Raw genomic sequence first — 16,310 nt, 5'->3', positions numbered from 1 at the left:
CAAATATTGGAACATTGCATTTCTTTCCCTGGTGTGTAATAGATAGTATTTGTAGCTGCAGGCATGCAACAGCATTGAAAAAAAACAAACAAAAAAAAAAACCCCAACCAGACTGCCAATATTGCATCAAAGACCTAAATTTGCAGGCTGCAACTCAGCTGATACATCATAGCAATTTACTTTATTAGGCAGCCTATAAGAATTCAGAAATCCCAAGAGCAGTGTATAGTACTTTAGTTAACAATGACAGTGTCATGCATCATGCAACAATACAGTAATGACATAGGATATATTCATTTCTGCAGTTACTGAACGATTTATAAAGTCATGAAACAGATCACAGCAGTTTTCAATTTTTGATGTTGCTAACTGTATATTGACCACAGACAACATAAGGTTTGCATAAAATACTGCTCGTGCCAAAAGCCATTGATACTAGGTATTAGACCTTACTAATGTCTACTTTTTGTTTTTTAAAGTTTATTAATACTATTTTCCTTCCTGCTCTGCAGTAGCTGAACAGTTGGTTTCCTTTAGTTACTGTGACTCATGGCAACAGTGGAAATCCAACTTTACAGATGGATGAGAAAAATAGGAGCAATTAAAATGAAGAATACTGAATATTTTCTAAAATAGCTTGCACCAAATTTAGAGGTATGTTTCAGTCAAGCAAAGCCTTAGATATCTCCCCAAATAAAGAGAATACTATTAGGAGTCTTACACTTGCCTCAAGTTAGAATAGAATTTTATGGCTCATCTCTTATTTGCAGGTAACATTTGCCTGTACTAACTGATGATCCACATCTCAAATAGACATTGCTCACAAGGAACTTCTGGTAAATGTTCCTGTCAGTGCTGCAGATTTTAAGCAACTGGTTCTAAAACCATATTCAGAAGCATGGGATTGGCACACTGTCTGTGGATGGCGTTGGGTTCTTTGCCATGTTGTCAAGTATCAGTTTCCAGATCAGTCAGGAATTAAGTGTCAGCTCATTAAATATACACTCAAATGCAATACACACTCACACACATATATATACATTCATATGTATGCACATTTACATACACACACACACGTGTATAGGCAGGCCACTGTTCAAATACGGAGGGAATTTAAGGGCAACTACCATAGAGGTGTACGCACACGCTTGCCTAGTTTCGCACTGAGACTATGAGGGGCAGCCCCAGGTCCATCCAAAGGGTGACAAAGGACTGTGATTACCAGCGCAGATCAAGTAAAAGACTCCCATAGGCATGTGCTGGGGACAACTTTACTAAGAACCAGATGTGCTTCTGCTTAAGACGAGAATGATGTGCACTCCAAACTAAGCCAGGGAATACTGCACAGAATTAGCTGAGCGAGATTCATTAGTCACTCTTCCTCTCACCTGCCTTCCCACACTTCTCAATAGCCTCTAGAACAGCTCTGATGCCAGGCAGTAAAAAACAGTTTCTATCCCAGCCCTGCTCATTACTCTCTGGATCAGAGAGGAGAGGGAAGGAGGACTGAATTGTCTTGTAGCCCACTTCATGGCAGAATAAGAGCCAAACTGACTTTGCATGAGCACTGAGGTACCTATAAATACCAATTCTGGTACCTAAAGACACAGACAGATCTCTGGAAACCTGTAGAGATCAGACACACACATATGCCCGCTCTTCTGCTTCACACCACCAACAAATATGGCCATGTGCAACTCCACTAATTTGTACTGTGTTAAAACATGGAAAGGAACCACTTCTAGTCATGGGCAATTCCTAGTCTCATTATTGACTACTGAACAAAGTAGTCACGTTCCCACGTTCTCTGGAAATGGGGAAAAAGTAAACCCAAGGACCTGGTTATCCCAAATCTATAACTCTTTTTGGACGACTTGCCCTCTCTCAGCATGCCTTAACTTTCATGGCTCAGAGAACCACTACATCTGTAATTGTCAGAATTAAGTCCAATGTACCAAATTCTTAAAGGCCTCACAGTAACTCATATAAGGTTTACATATATAAAATCAGCCAATGGATGTCTTGTCTTCTCCCCATTCCTCCCTCCTCCCCTCACAGTGTGAGCTGTTTGCTCTCAAAAATATAGTGACATTAAATAGCACAATATACTTACAGCCAGATACATAGCTGCATATACGCTTAGTGCTGCTTCTTTGGATGGGAATGTCTTTCTGGCTTTCGTTATAAGGTCTGGATTTCCAGTACAGGCATGTACACTACTGATGAATTGTGTATACTGTTTACATCCAAGTGCTGTATAGTTGGGTTTACAAAGTGCAAGAAAATGTGGTGCAAGATTCCCTGTTACTACTTGTCCAGCATTTACAAAGATGTCCGTAGCAAACAGTCCAAATGCGTAAATTCCTAAAGAGGGAAACAAAGAGTTAAATTTCCTGACAATTTCACTTCAGGGCAACATATTGTAGTATTTATCACAGTACTATACCAGCTCCCTCCATGTAAAGACTTGAAAAACCCTCACATGTACTATACACTAAAGATCCTGGCTCATGTTGGAGATGGTACTTTCCCACACAACCGCAGCAACAACACTGCAACGTACCCACACACCTAATCTCTCTCCATCCTTCAGAAGAGCACTCTCACCTCTTGTGTACATAGCCCGCCTTCCTAGGCTCCCTAGCCATGAACCTCCACTGTTCAGGGTACCTATAGTAGTGCCTAACTTTTGCCCATGCTCATTAAACAGAAGTGACGGGGGCAAATTCTTCACCCTGTCAATCTGCTTGAGAACCAAGGAAGTCAGGCGCTGGTGCAGAAGTAACTTGAAAATTCGTAACACATACTGGACAGACATTTTCTTTTCCCTTGCAGCTGTAAAGAAGCTGAAGTACTGAATAATTCAGTATTGCAATGCACGAGTTGTCTTCACCTGCCTGCTACTGGGTACATCTCTATGCATGGCGTATTAATCACAGTATCAACAGAGTGAGCTGAAGATCTATATATATTTGAGGAACTACTTATGCTAAAGAGGTTTTTTATCAGACATATCCGCAAAGTATTAAGCACGTGTACTCATTTGTTAGATGCAAATGCATGTACCCAATTACTTAAAAGAAAACGGATTTCTTCTATTCTGAGGTCCCTTTCTATCCTTTTGGAATCAGAAATGAGCTCTTGAAAGAAATGGAAACGCAGCACCCTGACTGGGGAGCAAAGCCAGCAGGTATGTGTTCAAATTCCACCTGAGCTACAGATTTCCTCCTGTATTTCCACAGGTAAATCACAGCGCGGAGGCCATTGTTCATCCCTTCCTTCGCTCCCCGCACTGTTGTTTTGGTGGGGTTTTGGGGTGGGTTTTTTTTTTGCTTCTGTGAGCAAGGAGGGCCCTCCGGGTGGGACGGAAACGTGGGCACTGATCACACATAGAGCAACTGCAACGGGAGGAGCTCCTCATCATCACTCCCCACCTCCTCTGGACCTATGCAAGACAGTCTCATTCTTAACAACTTTTACCCACTCCAGTGTGACAGTGAGCAATCGCGCTCTCAGAAGGCAAGCACGGCTGTTACACAAACACTGCAAATACAGCCACAGCTGCACATTCCCTCCCTCCCCCTGTAACTGGGGCACGCAGGAGGATTAGTTGCCCCAAGGCTTCGTTCCTCCAGCTGTTTCTCTTAGATACAACCATAAGTGAGAAGCAAAGAACAGAACTGAGCCCTGCTATGGCAACCCTGCACACACTAAAAAGCAGCATCTGGGAATATTCAGTAGACATTTTGAGTGGTGGTACTTCTCCCTCCAAACACATTCACAATGAACTAACTAGAAAGGATGACAACTCGTATCTACAAACATCAATGGGGGAGTTACAGCTGACTTCAGTGCAGCATGGATTTTGTAGTTTTCTACTAGCAACTATAATACAATCTCCAGGGTTAGAAAGTACCTAAACCAGGCTTGGCTTCAAACACACTTTTATATCGCAAGTCTTCAACTTTGGCTGCTATGTGTGCATGTAACCCAAAGAAAACTATCAACTATAGATATGGCACAAAGATATCTCCTTTCTCCACTTCACTATACTCCAGGCCTGCTGGTTGTTGTTGACCCCTTGTGGTCCCCATTTTTTTCTATTTTTACTGCTGTTTCTGCAACTATTTTTTTATCCACACTTCCAAGAAGCTTCATTTGCTATCCAAAAGGAGAGAACTCATCACACCTGAGTTAACACTACACATGAAATGTTGTATGGTTATCTGAGTATTTTCCCCAGGTCAACATTAAGACATAATTGATCACTCTCATCATTCAGAAAATGAAAGCATTAATTTTGCTCATACCAAGGAATCTGATGGTCCTGCGCACCAGTGGATTTATATAACAACAGTCTCCAGTTAATATTGTTTTTTCTTGGTTTTCAAAATCCTTTGTAGCTAACTGTAGACAAAACACTGCAGTTTCTCCAACGATAATCTTAGGGAAGGAGAAAAAAAGGGGAGAGAAATGGTACATCAGATTACAGCAAGTAAATATACTAATATTACAGAGATGGCTATCTCATCCTATGGAAACAAGACCAAATCAGCACAAAAGACAACATAAGTGAACCAAGTTCTGTACGTTAATCTTCTTATGAGGGAAATATGCTTTATGGCTTTACTTTATTTGCATTAAAAAAGAATAAAATTCTATAACCAGGATTTGTAATTGACATAACATAACCTAGTTTTCAGGATGAGGGAAAAGAGAAAGAAATCTATTAGTTCAAAAACAACAGATTGCATAATGCACAAGGTGTGGACCAAAATAAAGGCCTAATCCTGAAGATGCTGAAAATTTCAGTTCCCACATGGCTTTCTCTGACACCCAGCACTTCACAGGGTTGAGCTCCAAATTTTTAACTGGAGAGAGGAGGGGGGAAATCACAGCAGAGCTCCTGTTCACGTCAGAGGATTGGTTTGCCAGGAGGTACTTAACAGGGTTTGATTCATATTTTGCTAGCTGAGTTTATCAAGTCTGGCTTTAACTTTGTTCCTCATGCTTGAGCAAAGTGTCACAACTGATATTTAAACATTAAGCATGGCCTGTTTCACACTCATTACACCAAAACGAATAAAGTTCTCATGTCTATATGTCGTTCACATACACTGGTGAAAAATTAAAAAAAAAAAAAAACATAAAGAAGAAAAACAGATTTTGAATGTAAAATATCCCAAGATGTGTATTTACCTGTAAAGCAAAACATGACCTTTAATTTACTCATGACAATTACATTATTGAGACTTAATAGCCAAAGCCAAGCCTTAAATGTGTATCTGTCTAAACATATGATACTGAAGCTTTACAGCAGGTAGTACAGGTATGATCAAAGAGAGTGGAGCAGAAGGGTCAAATACTGACCACTGTATTCCAACTTTGATTCACTGTGGGACTTAAAGGCAAGGCCCTTCTGCTCTTCTATATGAAAAGCAGCACAGCTTATTCACAGGTACATCACAGGAATGAAGACCAGCAATCTGAAGTCTTAATACTACACAAATACAAGAAATAATGCCATCAAATCTGCTTCATCGCCTATGTTTTTCTAAACCTTTGACCTAACAGGAAACGATAAACTTTTTCATATATCACAATAGGTCTAAACAGTTCTACACACAGCATTAGTTAAAAAAAAATGGGCAATGGCTCATAAGCACAGTTTGTTGTCAACAGGAAGAATGCAGTTAATGACCTTACTTAGTTATTTGTAGATCTATACAGGTGACTGGGCTAAATTGTGACACACTGCGGAGGAAAGTGCTTCTTATAAATAACGTGGCACAAATAACAAAAATAACTGTGGTGGCAAGTATGTAAAAAGCAGAATTCAGTTTGTCACAGAGTCAGTCATCATCTCTTACTTTAGACTGGCTTCAGATCCTAGTGAAATTTTTAGATGAATCAGAAATTTCAATACCCAAACTAACAAGTATCCTCTCTTTACTTTGGTACAAGCAAGTTTTCAGCACACCGAAGTATAATGCCTTCATCTATAATTAACAAATGATCAGTACACATATGAAATGTAACTCAGTCTTGAATTCAAGGTCATCAAAATTATGACAATAAGAAGGAGAATTCAGCCCAATGACACCTACGGCTCTCATGAAAAGACCAAACAAACAGTTTTAATATGAATCATAAATCTGAGAACTGAAACACTAAGATTTTTACTGTGAGTCACAGTTGCTCCTTTCTTTCCTCTGGAATAATGAAACATCAAGGACTAGGCAACCTGAACACAGTTAGATTCTGCATATAACTGATTTTTTTTTTTTTTCTCCCAAGCTCAATAAATTTCAGTAATGCAGACTTCCAAACTCCAGAAAAAAGCAGAATCCAGCACAAGGATCCAAGAATCTGTGATATACAGTGCTCAACCTTTTGCAAGAACACAAAGAAAAAGTGTGGCAGCAAGCTCAAGACTCCAGCTCTGAGTCTGTGAATCCGCTGATCTAGGAATACATGTTCTTTTTGGTTGGTAGGGAAGCTGAGGATAGCAAATGAGCAGGGAGAACGGCTCCTTCAGTTATAGAAAGGAGATCCTCACTTCCAGCAACCCGTCTTCATCAGCTTCATCTAGGCCCTTGCTGCTGGCAACAATTTTTCCTTGTTACATTTCCTGTCCTTGATGGTGACCTGGATGAAGAAAACCCTCTGCTACAAGAATAGCAGGGGGCAGTGGTCAAGCTCTTAGCTGCATGAAAATAACCTCGGAGTGAGTACATAGGTGCAAGGGTCAGAACAATGCAGAACTCAGCTAAAGACAAAAAACTAGGCTATACTAAGCCTAGTGCTCTACCCTCAGAAGTCATCAGAGTGGGATATGCCATTGAGCACAACAGGCCTTCATTTTGATGCCTCTGTGGCTTTACTTTGATAGAATCCATCTGGAATTTGGCAATAAATACAGTTTCTGTATTTTTCTGTACTGGCAGCTCAGCTAAAGCTGTTCTCCTTCCTCCATCCTTTAGCACAAGCACTGCTCATCTCAGTAATCAGCCTACTGATGTTTCTGAAACGGAAGGAAAAATCTTTTTCGACCTCAGTAAGTCACAGGAGAGATTCCGTTTCCCAGTGCAATTCCTTCCCCTTCTTCTCTCTGGCACCACTGGCAATAATCAGCTCTACAAGGTAGAGGAAAGGGAGGGCAATCTCCCTCTTGCTCTCGTGATTTGCATGCCTACTATATTCCATGTTCCAAGACGGAACAATTTCTGTATTCCTTCTGGCACAGGGACCACCACTGCCCCTTCCACTGCATATGCGAGTTGCAACCTGTCAACAAATGACATTTAATGTAACAGAATTACTTGTGTACTTGTTGGCTAAGTCTTGGGGCAAAAAGTTTTTGGAGTATTCCAAAACTGACAGTGAAAGATTGCAATGGATAATCTGAAAGCTGTGACAACATAAACTTTTGGACAGAACTACACAAGTTCAGGTATAGGAATACAATTTGCAATGAAAAAAAAGTGAGGCTATTAGAAGTATCTTTTATCTTATTCTGTCTAACAGGGTCATACTACTTTAGTTCACTGTACAGATTTCCACAAGAATGATACATATTAGAATTCTTAGACAGCTGTTAAAAGCAGAGGCCATCCTTCCGTAAGGCTGAGAAAACCTTTTGACATATAATTACAGCATGGAAAGTATAAGGAAAAGAACAATTTTCACCTGAAGACTAACAATACAAAGTGTAGGCTTTCCAGTATTCTAAAGAATATATATAAAAATAATTTTCACAGTCCTCAGATAAAAATGCAGTGTAAATAACTGTTACAAGAAGGAGCAAGACAAGAATGAGTGCCCCATGGGCACCAGCCTAAGCTCGGACAGGCAGTCATGAGGTCCTTGTACTACTACAGCTTCACTCTGTAACCACAGGGAAAGCCCTTAAGGCCTGGTTCACAATATAAAGTGTAAAAGGACAACACAAAAATCATCCTACATAAAGATATTTAATGTTAATACATACTTCATAACTAGCATTTAAATAATCCTTTCTTTCTAGGGAAGCATGGAAAAGAAATATTAACCCAGTAAAATCTAAATTACAGGAAAAGTTCTTGTAACGATCTCCATGGCAATTATATCCTGTCTGTGATGTGACAACCCATTCGACAGCCAGGAACAGAGTTTGGGAGGGGTGAGATCTAAAATTAATATTTCTTCTTGTTTCACCTCTTAGCTCCCGATTAATTTATTTGGTGATTGATTTTCATGGTGTTTTTGTAGTAGTAATATATTTATTGCCAACTACCCAATACCTGTCCCTTTCCTTGTTTTCTGCACAGGATATTTAAAGCATTTAGCGCACATTCCCTACATTGATTCCTTCCTCCCAAGTAAGTTCAGATTTTTTCTGTATTAGTCATTTTTCTGAATCCAGGCAAGCTGTTCCTAGTTTTAGCACTGCATGTCAATTTAGAAATCTAATTTGTCCTTCCCAAAATCATCCATCCAGTATATTCTTAACTTGGTTCTAAATTCTGAGCTCTTTTCCAACTTGAAATGTCAAACCTGACTCATTCCAAATATTAGCACTTAGAGCAGCTCTGCCCTTGTTGATTTTCCAGTAAACTGACTCCATAAACAAACTTCCCCTAGTGTCACATATGGTTTACAACAGCCAGCACTTACATAAATAAATGACCTTAAATCTGCACTTCTCAAATACTAATGAGGTTTATTTTATGGACTACCTTCTCATATATGATGTAATTTCCTACAAAAAACCCCGGGATTCAAGTAACAATTAAACATTCATTTGGATGACAAAGTATCTGAGGGTATATTAATGCATTTAAACAAGACAAATCCTGAAATTTAAGGTTGATAATCTCTCATATTCACAGATCTTTCCAGCTAACAGCTACTTTAGGGTATACAAATATTCACGAAATATTTGATATGGGCCAGAGAATGTGGTAGAATACACGATTCCCTCTGCCAATTCTCAGGGTTATGCTGTAGCTACAGCAACCACTCAGATAGATGAGTAACACTGAAAAGCAGTTATTGCATTAAAAAAACTCAACAAATATTCATCCATGTTCTGAACTTCTCAAGTTAAGAAGAACAGTTGACAATACTGCACACTGTAATCTCTCTACTGACTTCTTTTCATTCATTGTATTTCTCTCATTTAGGCATGACTTGAACCCTAACTAAGGCTGCTGTGAGACCACCTTCAAGAAACAACATGGCAAGGGATTGTATCTTTGGGGAATGAGCATCTCAGGCAGTCCACAGCTCTGCTTTTCTCTCTAGAATGAAATTCCTCATACTTCCTTATCAGACACAAGGGCAGCTGGGAACTGGAGCTAAATCTGGGGGATGATCTCTGTATCTCTAGGCAAACTGTCATCATTTTAAGTTGCATGGCCTCCCCATGCATTTCACTTGCAAGTTCCCACTTAAAAAATATGGGGTAGACTTCTTTTAAAATAGGCTTCCATAGGCTTTGTTGTTCCTGTTCTTTATCTTTTCTTCTTTCAGCAAGACCATGGGCTATTTCTGGCCTACTCCCCCTTTAAAAATGCCATCAGAGCATAGTAGTCTCTAGAGTTTGGAAAATCTAGTGGCATAAACCTCAGTCTTTAGTGATGCTATAGATAAGCTCCACTCTCTGCTTTAAGCTAAAATTGCTGTGTGAGGTGACAACCCCGGCAGGAAAAGCAGCAACAGTATTTCCAGCAGTAGCAATTTCAAGTTCATTATGCAGAGCTTTCCCTTGTGGCCATTTAATTTGTGTTTTTCTTGTTCTCACTGCTTCTTGCTTGCTTAAACTGACAGCAAATGCCCTGGTTGATTTTCACAGTACATTTTCTATAGTAAAAAATGACCAGTAGTTTTGAGGAAAAGGAAAATGAAGAAATAAATCCTAGATAAATCTGTCTGCTATTGATTAAATACAAAATATCCCCCCTTGCACGCAGCATGGAGATAGAGGAACATACTGCATATCAGCTTCTGAAGGTCTGGAGAGAAGATGTGAAAAGAAAATTGCTTTTCTAGAGAAAGACGTGGGAAAAAAATACTCAGCCTTTTTTTCCAGTAATTTTTGTTTTAAAAATATGTACTCTCGATTTTTTGAGAAAAATACCGAAATTTTAATAGAGTTCTTGGTATATATTTGGTCATGGCCATTTACAGAAGAAAAATAGCAGTATAAGATTATATATCTAATAGTCAAATATTATCTGCCTTACTTATTTTTCTGTAGTGCAGCATATGGCTATATTACTAAAAACTAATGCTACTTCTGACAGGGCCAAGTATTCTTTACTGCTCTTTGTAATACTTGTACACATAGTCAGTATGCAACAATGGTGAAGGTTGCTCACTTCAAGAGGCACATAGTAACCAAGCATTATAACCAGTGAGCTTCAAGTGAATCCCATGAGCACATAACCACAGAGACATGGACAGCTTCATCATTCACTGGATTATCTTCATTCATTACCTTATCTTATGACATAAAAAAATGAAATATTTTTAATTACAGTGTCTCTAAAAGCTTCCTTTTTTTTTTTCCCCCCTTCTTCTTTTTTTACCTAACGGAGCAATTGATCATGTATGCAAATGGCATCTCCTCTAGAGCACGCCTGCATCATCCAACCGGCAAAGCCTCTGCACAGCAGCACACTGTCACCAGGGATGGAATCACCCGATGCCCGAGCAAAGTTTGGTTATGTAGAAGATCATTTTGAGAAACAGCTACCAGGACCCCGCTGTTCAGAGCGTAACTAAGAGAAGGGCCCTGCGCCACCGCCACAGAGGGCGAGTCTTGGCCTGTGACAGCAGATCCTGCATTTGATGCTCTGCGACAGAAGCAGAGGGGTGAGCAAGCAGCCGCACGGCGTGCGCCGGCCCAGCCTGGCTCTGCCTTGACAGGAACGCGCACTCCACATTAAGCCCGCGTTACCCATGGCGCTTGGCGTTACATCCCCTACTTGTGTCTACTAAACCTTTTGCATCACTGCAAGATGAAGAATATCCAGCTGCTCTGCACCGCAGTTCTCCAGGGGATTCGAAACAGCCAGGACACTAGGAAAACAAGCTCAATAATGCTAACAAGGCAGTCTGGGGGCCAAGTAAGAGTCTGACACCTGGCTCCAAAACTATCTAAGTGCTGGCACAGTTTCACAATACTGAGACAAGCATTCTTGGTGAACACGTTCCAAGAGGTAGTAGAGAACAGACTTCAGTGAGAACTCTTGTTCATGCACTGATCTTTTCTAATTTTAAAAAATAACACCCACAAGCTAGAAAAAAAAAAATTAATCTAGAGAAAATTCTCAACATCTAAAAAAAAATGGTAATTTTGATCTGAACACAGTGAAGGGATGAGAAAAGAATTAATTCAAAACTGCCTTCTAAAAGCATCAATTCATGTTTCAAAAGGTAAAGTTACTTCAGGCTGAAATATTCCAGATAAGGTTCTTATAATAGGGAATTCATGCAAGTTTTAAGTTGTTCTCATTTTCTTTTTACGAGGATGAAACTATCCAAGCTTTCCAAGCTCCACACTTCACTCTACAAACACACCTCAATAGGAGGATGGGTTGTAATATGACCAGAGATCAACTAATTTTAGTTTCCTAACCTCTGAGTGATAGTTGAAAAAGGTTGTTGTTTCATATAATTATTTCATTAGGGTTTTTTAAAAAGAACTTTTCATCAAAATTTTGCTTTTTTTCAGGTGCTTAGCTTCAACCTTTAAATTGCCGTAAGTATTTGCGAAGGAAACCCAAAATGCTCAAAGCCCTACCATTCGTCTTCCCTACTAGAAGACAAATTCAGACAGCATGTTCAGCTCTGCACTCAGCTGTATCAAGGAAGTCTTCTATTGGACTTGAAGTGATACATGTGAAAAAGACTGTGGTTCCTTATGGCCTGGCCTTGGTAAACCCCTTTGTTTCTTGCCTGTCCAAGAAAACAGTATTTTGTTCTGTCTGCTGAGGGAGATTAGTTTCTTAACCCTTCTGTGCATGTTGAAAACATTATTCCTTGATAAGCACAATACCAATGCTTATGAAACCCATACTGACGATCATTTCCAACAGCAATGTTACTTTATGCTTTAAAACTTACGTGATCTACACAACTGTACTTTTCTACCCAGGATGAACATTCAATTGCAAAATTCAACATAAACGGTCTTTCATCCCTGCCTGAATAAAAACTGATCACATAAAAGGCATCTTTTAAAGATTCTGGTCACAAAGTAGTGGTTTTATAGTCAGTATACGACTGGGGACAACTGTTCTCAGAGGCTCAGAGGAAGGAGAATATCTGAATTTCTGGCTTTTCACTTCTATCTGACTTCTACTCAAGGCCAGACACATTTTGCAGATACATTATTCCTGACACCAGTTCATGGAAAGCCACTTTCACTGAAATGCCATCATCAAACAACTGAAACTGAAGGACCAAACACTGTACCAGTATAAGCACCCTGTGTTTTAGTATAACCATGAGAAAAATATGCTGCACATAGGATTAATACCTGTAAGATTTCACAAAAATTGTTTTCTAGATTTTTGTGGCAAAATATGTGCATCTGCAAAACATACACACATATAATTGCTTATTTATGTTTGTTACTGTCAATTAGTATTAGATTCATAATTATAAATTTAAGTAGACAGCTCAATAAAATGATTACACACTTTTTTATTAAAAAATTATCTTCACAATAAAATAGCTTTCTTTGAAAGCACATAACTAGCTCCACTCCTCTGTATAAGCATCTCTCCTTTAATTGAGAGCAGAGACTGAGGCAGCTACAGAGCGGTAAAACACCTCCCCCCCCCCCCCCCCCCCCCTTTTCTTTTTTTACCTAACGGAGCAATTGATCATGTATGCAAATGGCATCTCCTCTAGAGCACGCCTTATCTTAGGCTACAGTATAATTTCTAACCCATCAAATACATTAAGGTCATTACCTTTTCCCAGTTGAAATGAAAAGTAACATCCCTGCTAAATTCAACAGGGGCTGGATTAGTTGTGAAAACCTATGGCACACTAGATTAAGACCAATACTCCAGTCAAAGTGGGGAAAGAGATCTTAGCTATGAATGCCATCCCAAGAAGATAATAAAACAAAACTAAGACGACAAGCCAATATTACAGGGAAGTAGTACTAAACATTTGGGAAAGAGATTTAACGGGTCAGATAAATCAGAAAAAAGAGTCCAAAACTACAATGCCCACTCCTGAGTGTATTACCTTAAAGTAATTCTTCTTATACAATACTTTATAGTCTTCACATTGTGAGCATTACTGCAAAGTATCCAGGCATCATCAAAAATGAGTTAAAAACACTTTAAAAGCCATTGCCTGGGAAGCATCTGATCTAGAACTATGACTTTATTCTGAGCTGTCTCACAGCAGGGTTAATTGTGCGTAATATGTACATTCAGCACAAAACCAGCAGTAAGACTAATGAGTAATAAACCCTGACAGTATTAATCCACATTTCTAGTGCCTGTGAAAGCCAGGAAACAGACGACCAAATAAAAGCTTTCAAAGAAAAGTAAGACTGAAACTTGTATCGACACTTCAGTGACACAGTCAAAACGAAAGAAACTGTGGCTCTACCAAAGTTAACTTTTGAGCTTCACTGACTTCAGGCAGACCCATGATATTATTCCCAGAATGGTCACTAGAGATGCTGGTCAGTGAGAGAAGATCAGAAAGAAAAAGAAATCAGAAGTCCCTCTTCCAGACACCTCCCAAACAACTTGTAAGCCCAGATACAAAACAATGTGTGACCGTTCACCTGCATCTCTTCCCTCAGACTTGAAAGCTGTAATTTCACACTGTGCAATTATTTCTCCTTAAGAATGTTATTATAATAAATTAATATACTGAAGTGATGTTTATTAGAAACAGAATCTTAATGAAGGGATAGAAGTGGGAGCAGAGAACTCCTTACAAGCACCAAAGTTTTAGTAATTCCTTACCTCTTCTCTTAACAATGCAACGGTAGTGATTTAGCCAGCAAGGAACATTGCATAGCAGTAGCATATCCCATTTGTCTTTATTTGATACATATACATGTAGAAAGACCATTTCAGTAATGAGTCTGTATTTCTTGTTGATCAAGTAAGGGGCATTTATTTTATGGTTTTCTGCAAATATGATTTGCACCACCCTTGACGCTCTTTCAACTTTGCCATACAATGTCTATTTTACTGCTCCTGCCACAAATCCAGATGGCTGCAGATGTGCAGCTGGCAACACTATGTTATCTGACCCTGTTTAGGAGTTTACACAATGCAGTGCTTGAATTAAGAGGAAGTCCCAAGTGCTCTCATTAGCACAGCAGCCAATGAGCTGAAACAGGAGCAGCAAGAGTGGGAAATTTTAGCAAAAAATTCCTAGTACAGGAAATGCCCACAAGACAGAGGGGAGATTGTATACTTCGCTGTGAAGACAGCAGAGCATAAAAACAGCTCTTTTAGGCATGCAATGGTATTCTGAAAACTAATTGCAAAGTCTATAGGCCAAAGTAAGTCCAGCTACTCTTCTTCAATATGTGTCTGTGTCTCCTTCCACTCATAAAATAAGGCATAATGGTTTACCTTAATAAGGATCACCTCCTTTGTATAGAACTGTAAAATAATAGTAAATATGTTGCTGGCTTTATATCAAATATCTTCAAAAAAGCTCAAGTGGCGAAAGAAGTGTTTTAACGATGAATGAGTCTATTTAAGAATTTTAGATCTTGTGAAGCTTTGACACTGGTTGTCTTCAAGGCAGACTTTATAAGAGCTGTCATTTAGTCTTCTTTGTGAAGACAGTAAGGAGTGTTAGATAAATACGTAATTGTTATGTAAATGTATGAACATATATTGTGTTTTTAATCAGTGTTGAATGTAATCTCTCATTATTTGAACAACTTCAGTTATTACTAGAAAGAGAAGTTTGAAGTATGCTGTGTCAAAAGGCACTTTCCCACATATGATAACCTTTTTAGGTATTCTGGTGTGGTGAACTAATTCTTTCAGGCACTACTTTTTTTGCCATTGGCATTCAAGCTTAAAAACACATGTGAACTAAACTATGGATACAAATCAGCCATGTAAACATGACTATTTTTTGGCAGCTCATTGTGCATACACACTCACATAAGAAATACATTGAGTTTTTTAAAGAAATAGTCTCTGCTCTATGATTTCCTTATAATTCTAATCACACAATCACAATTCATAAAGAAAAGTAGTATTGTGTAAAACTGCAATATTGGCACTTAAAATGAATGTGGTTCCATAAAAAGATTCTATCAGCAGCCCACTCATTCACATACATACACTATTCCATCTCAGAAAAGGCTTGCTATTTCAAGTGGCATTGAAGCATGTGATTAAACCCCATCAATACCAAGACAATTAATTAACAAGTAGTACGTACCTATTTAGCTCTTGTATAATTTTTTTCATGTACAAATCTCCTAGTGCTTTACAGAGAAGCCTAGTTTCACAATTACCACTTGACAGCTACGCAGTAAGGACTAAATGTACATCCTGCTTGCGTGGCCTGATCCCTTTATCAAGGCAAAGCCTAAGAGAGCTCACAACCCAGCTCTGTACATTCATTCTGCCAGCTGCAGATGTCCATGAGCTACTTACATGCCCCAAGGTCAGTCTGCCTACAAATCTCATGTGCCTTTGCTAAATGCTCTGGAAAGAGTCCCCGTGACTGACTGAAGCACTGTCTTCAGTCAAGCGCAAGCACTTGGCAAAGAGGGCAAAGAGGATGATCGTAACAGCCAGACTGTCCTCACCACCATTCACATGAGCATCCTTGTGGCCTACAGAGGTACAACAGAGCACAAGCTCCTCAGTCCTCCCGGGGGCCTCTCGGATCCTTAAACCCATGTCTGTGCAGTTTCAATGCTCGATGGCAGCAGCCTCAAGCCTGGCCTCCTGGCACAGCCCAGATACACCCCAACAGGTCCAAGGACACCCCCCATGGGAACAGGAGAGGCAGAAACTGAGCAGTGGAGAGGGTCTGGACACCAAGCTCAATCTACATAAGTATGATCAAAATGCTATTAAGTATGCACTGAAACTTGGGCATGTCCATATGTTGTTCCGCATAGAGATGAACTTAGGCACTGAGCCATGCACTTCTGCAAATGGGGAGGTCAGACCAGACATCAGACAGGAGCAGTTTGACTGTATGAAGTCCCCACTTGTCAGCAGAGCCATGTTATGGACAGTCTGTGCACCCACTCTGTAAAATCCAAAAAGATAACATGTATTGGCCTAAGTCTTAATTAAAGC

At 39.5% G+C, this 16,310-nt stretch overlaps 1 protein-coding gene across 1 annotated transcript in view; it reads right to left on the bottom strand.

Annotated features, from left to right (window-relative positions):
• The window catches only part of LOC104617910 (lipid phosphate phosphatase-related protein type 5-like), a 34,083-nt gene extending 18,181 nt beyond the window's left edge, over positions 1-15,902 (bottom strand). The window contains exons 1-3 of the mRNA XM_010283349.1: positions 15,729-15,902; positions 4,311-4,443; positions 2,114-2,364 (exon numbers count right to left, since the gene is read on the bottom strand). Coding sequence (XP_010281651.1) covers positions 2,114-2,364; positions 4,311-4,443; positions 15,729-15,902 — 558 coding nt within the window. The remainder of the gene's footprint in view (positions 1-2,113; positions 2,365-4,310; positions 4,444-15,728) is intronic.
• Positions 15,903-16,310: the final 408 nt, after the last annotated feature.

This window comes from Phaethon lepturus, unplaced genomic scaffold (genome assembly GCF_000687285.1).
Source record: "Phaethon lepturus isolate BGI_N335 unplaced genomic scaffold, ASM68728v1 scaffold21743, whole genome shotgun sequence".
NCBI classification, from domain to species: Eukaryota; Metazoa; Chordata; class Aves; order Phaethontiformes; family Phaethontidae; genus Phaethon; species Phaethon lepturus.
Note: the sequence above shows the minus strand (reverse complement) of the source record. Positions and strands in the feature narration are given on the sequence as shown.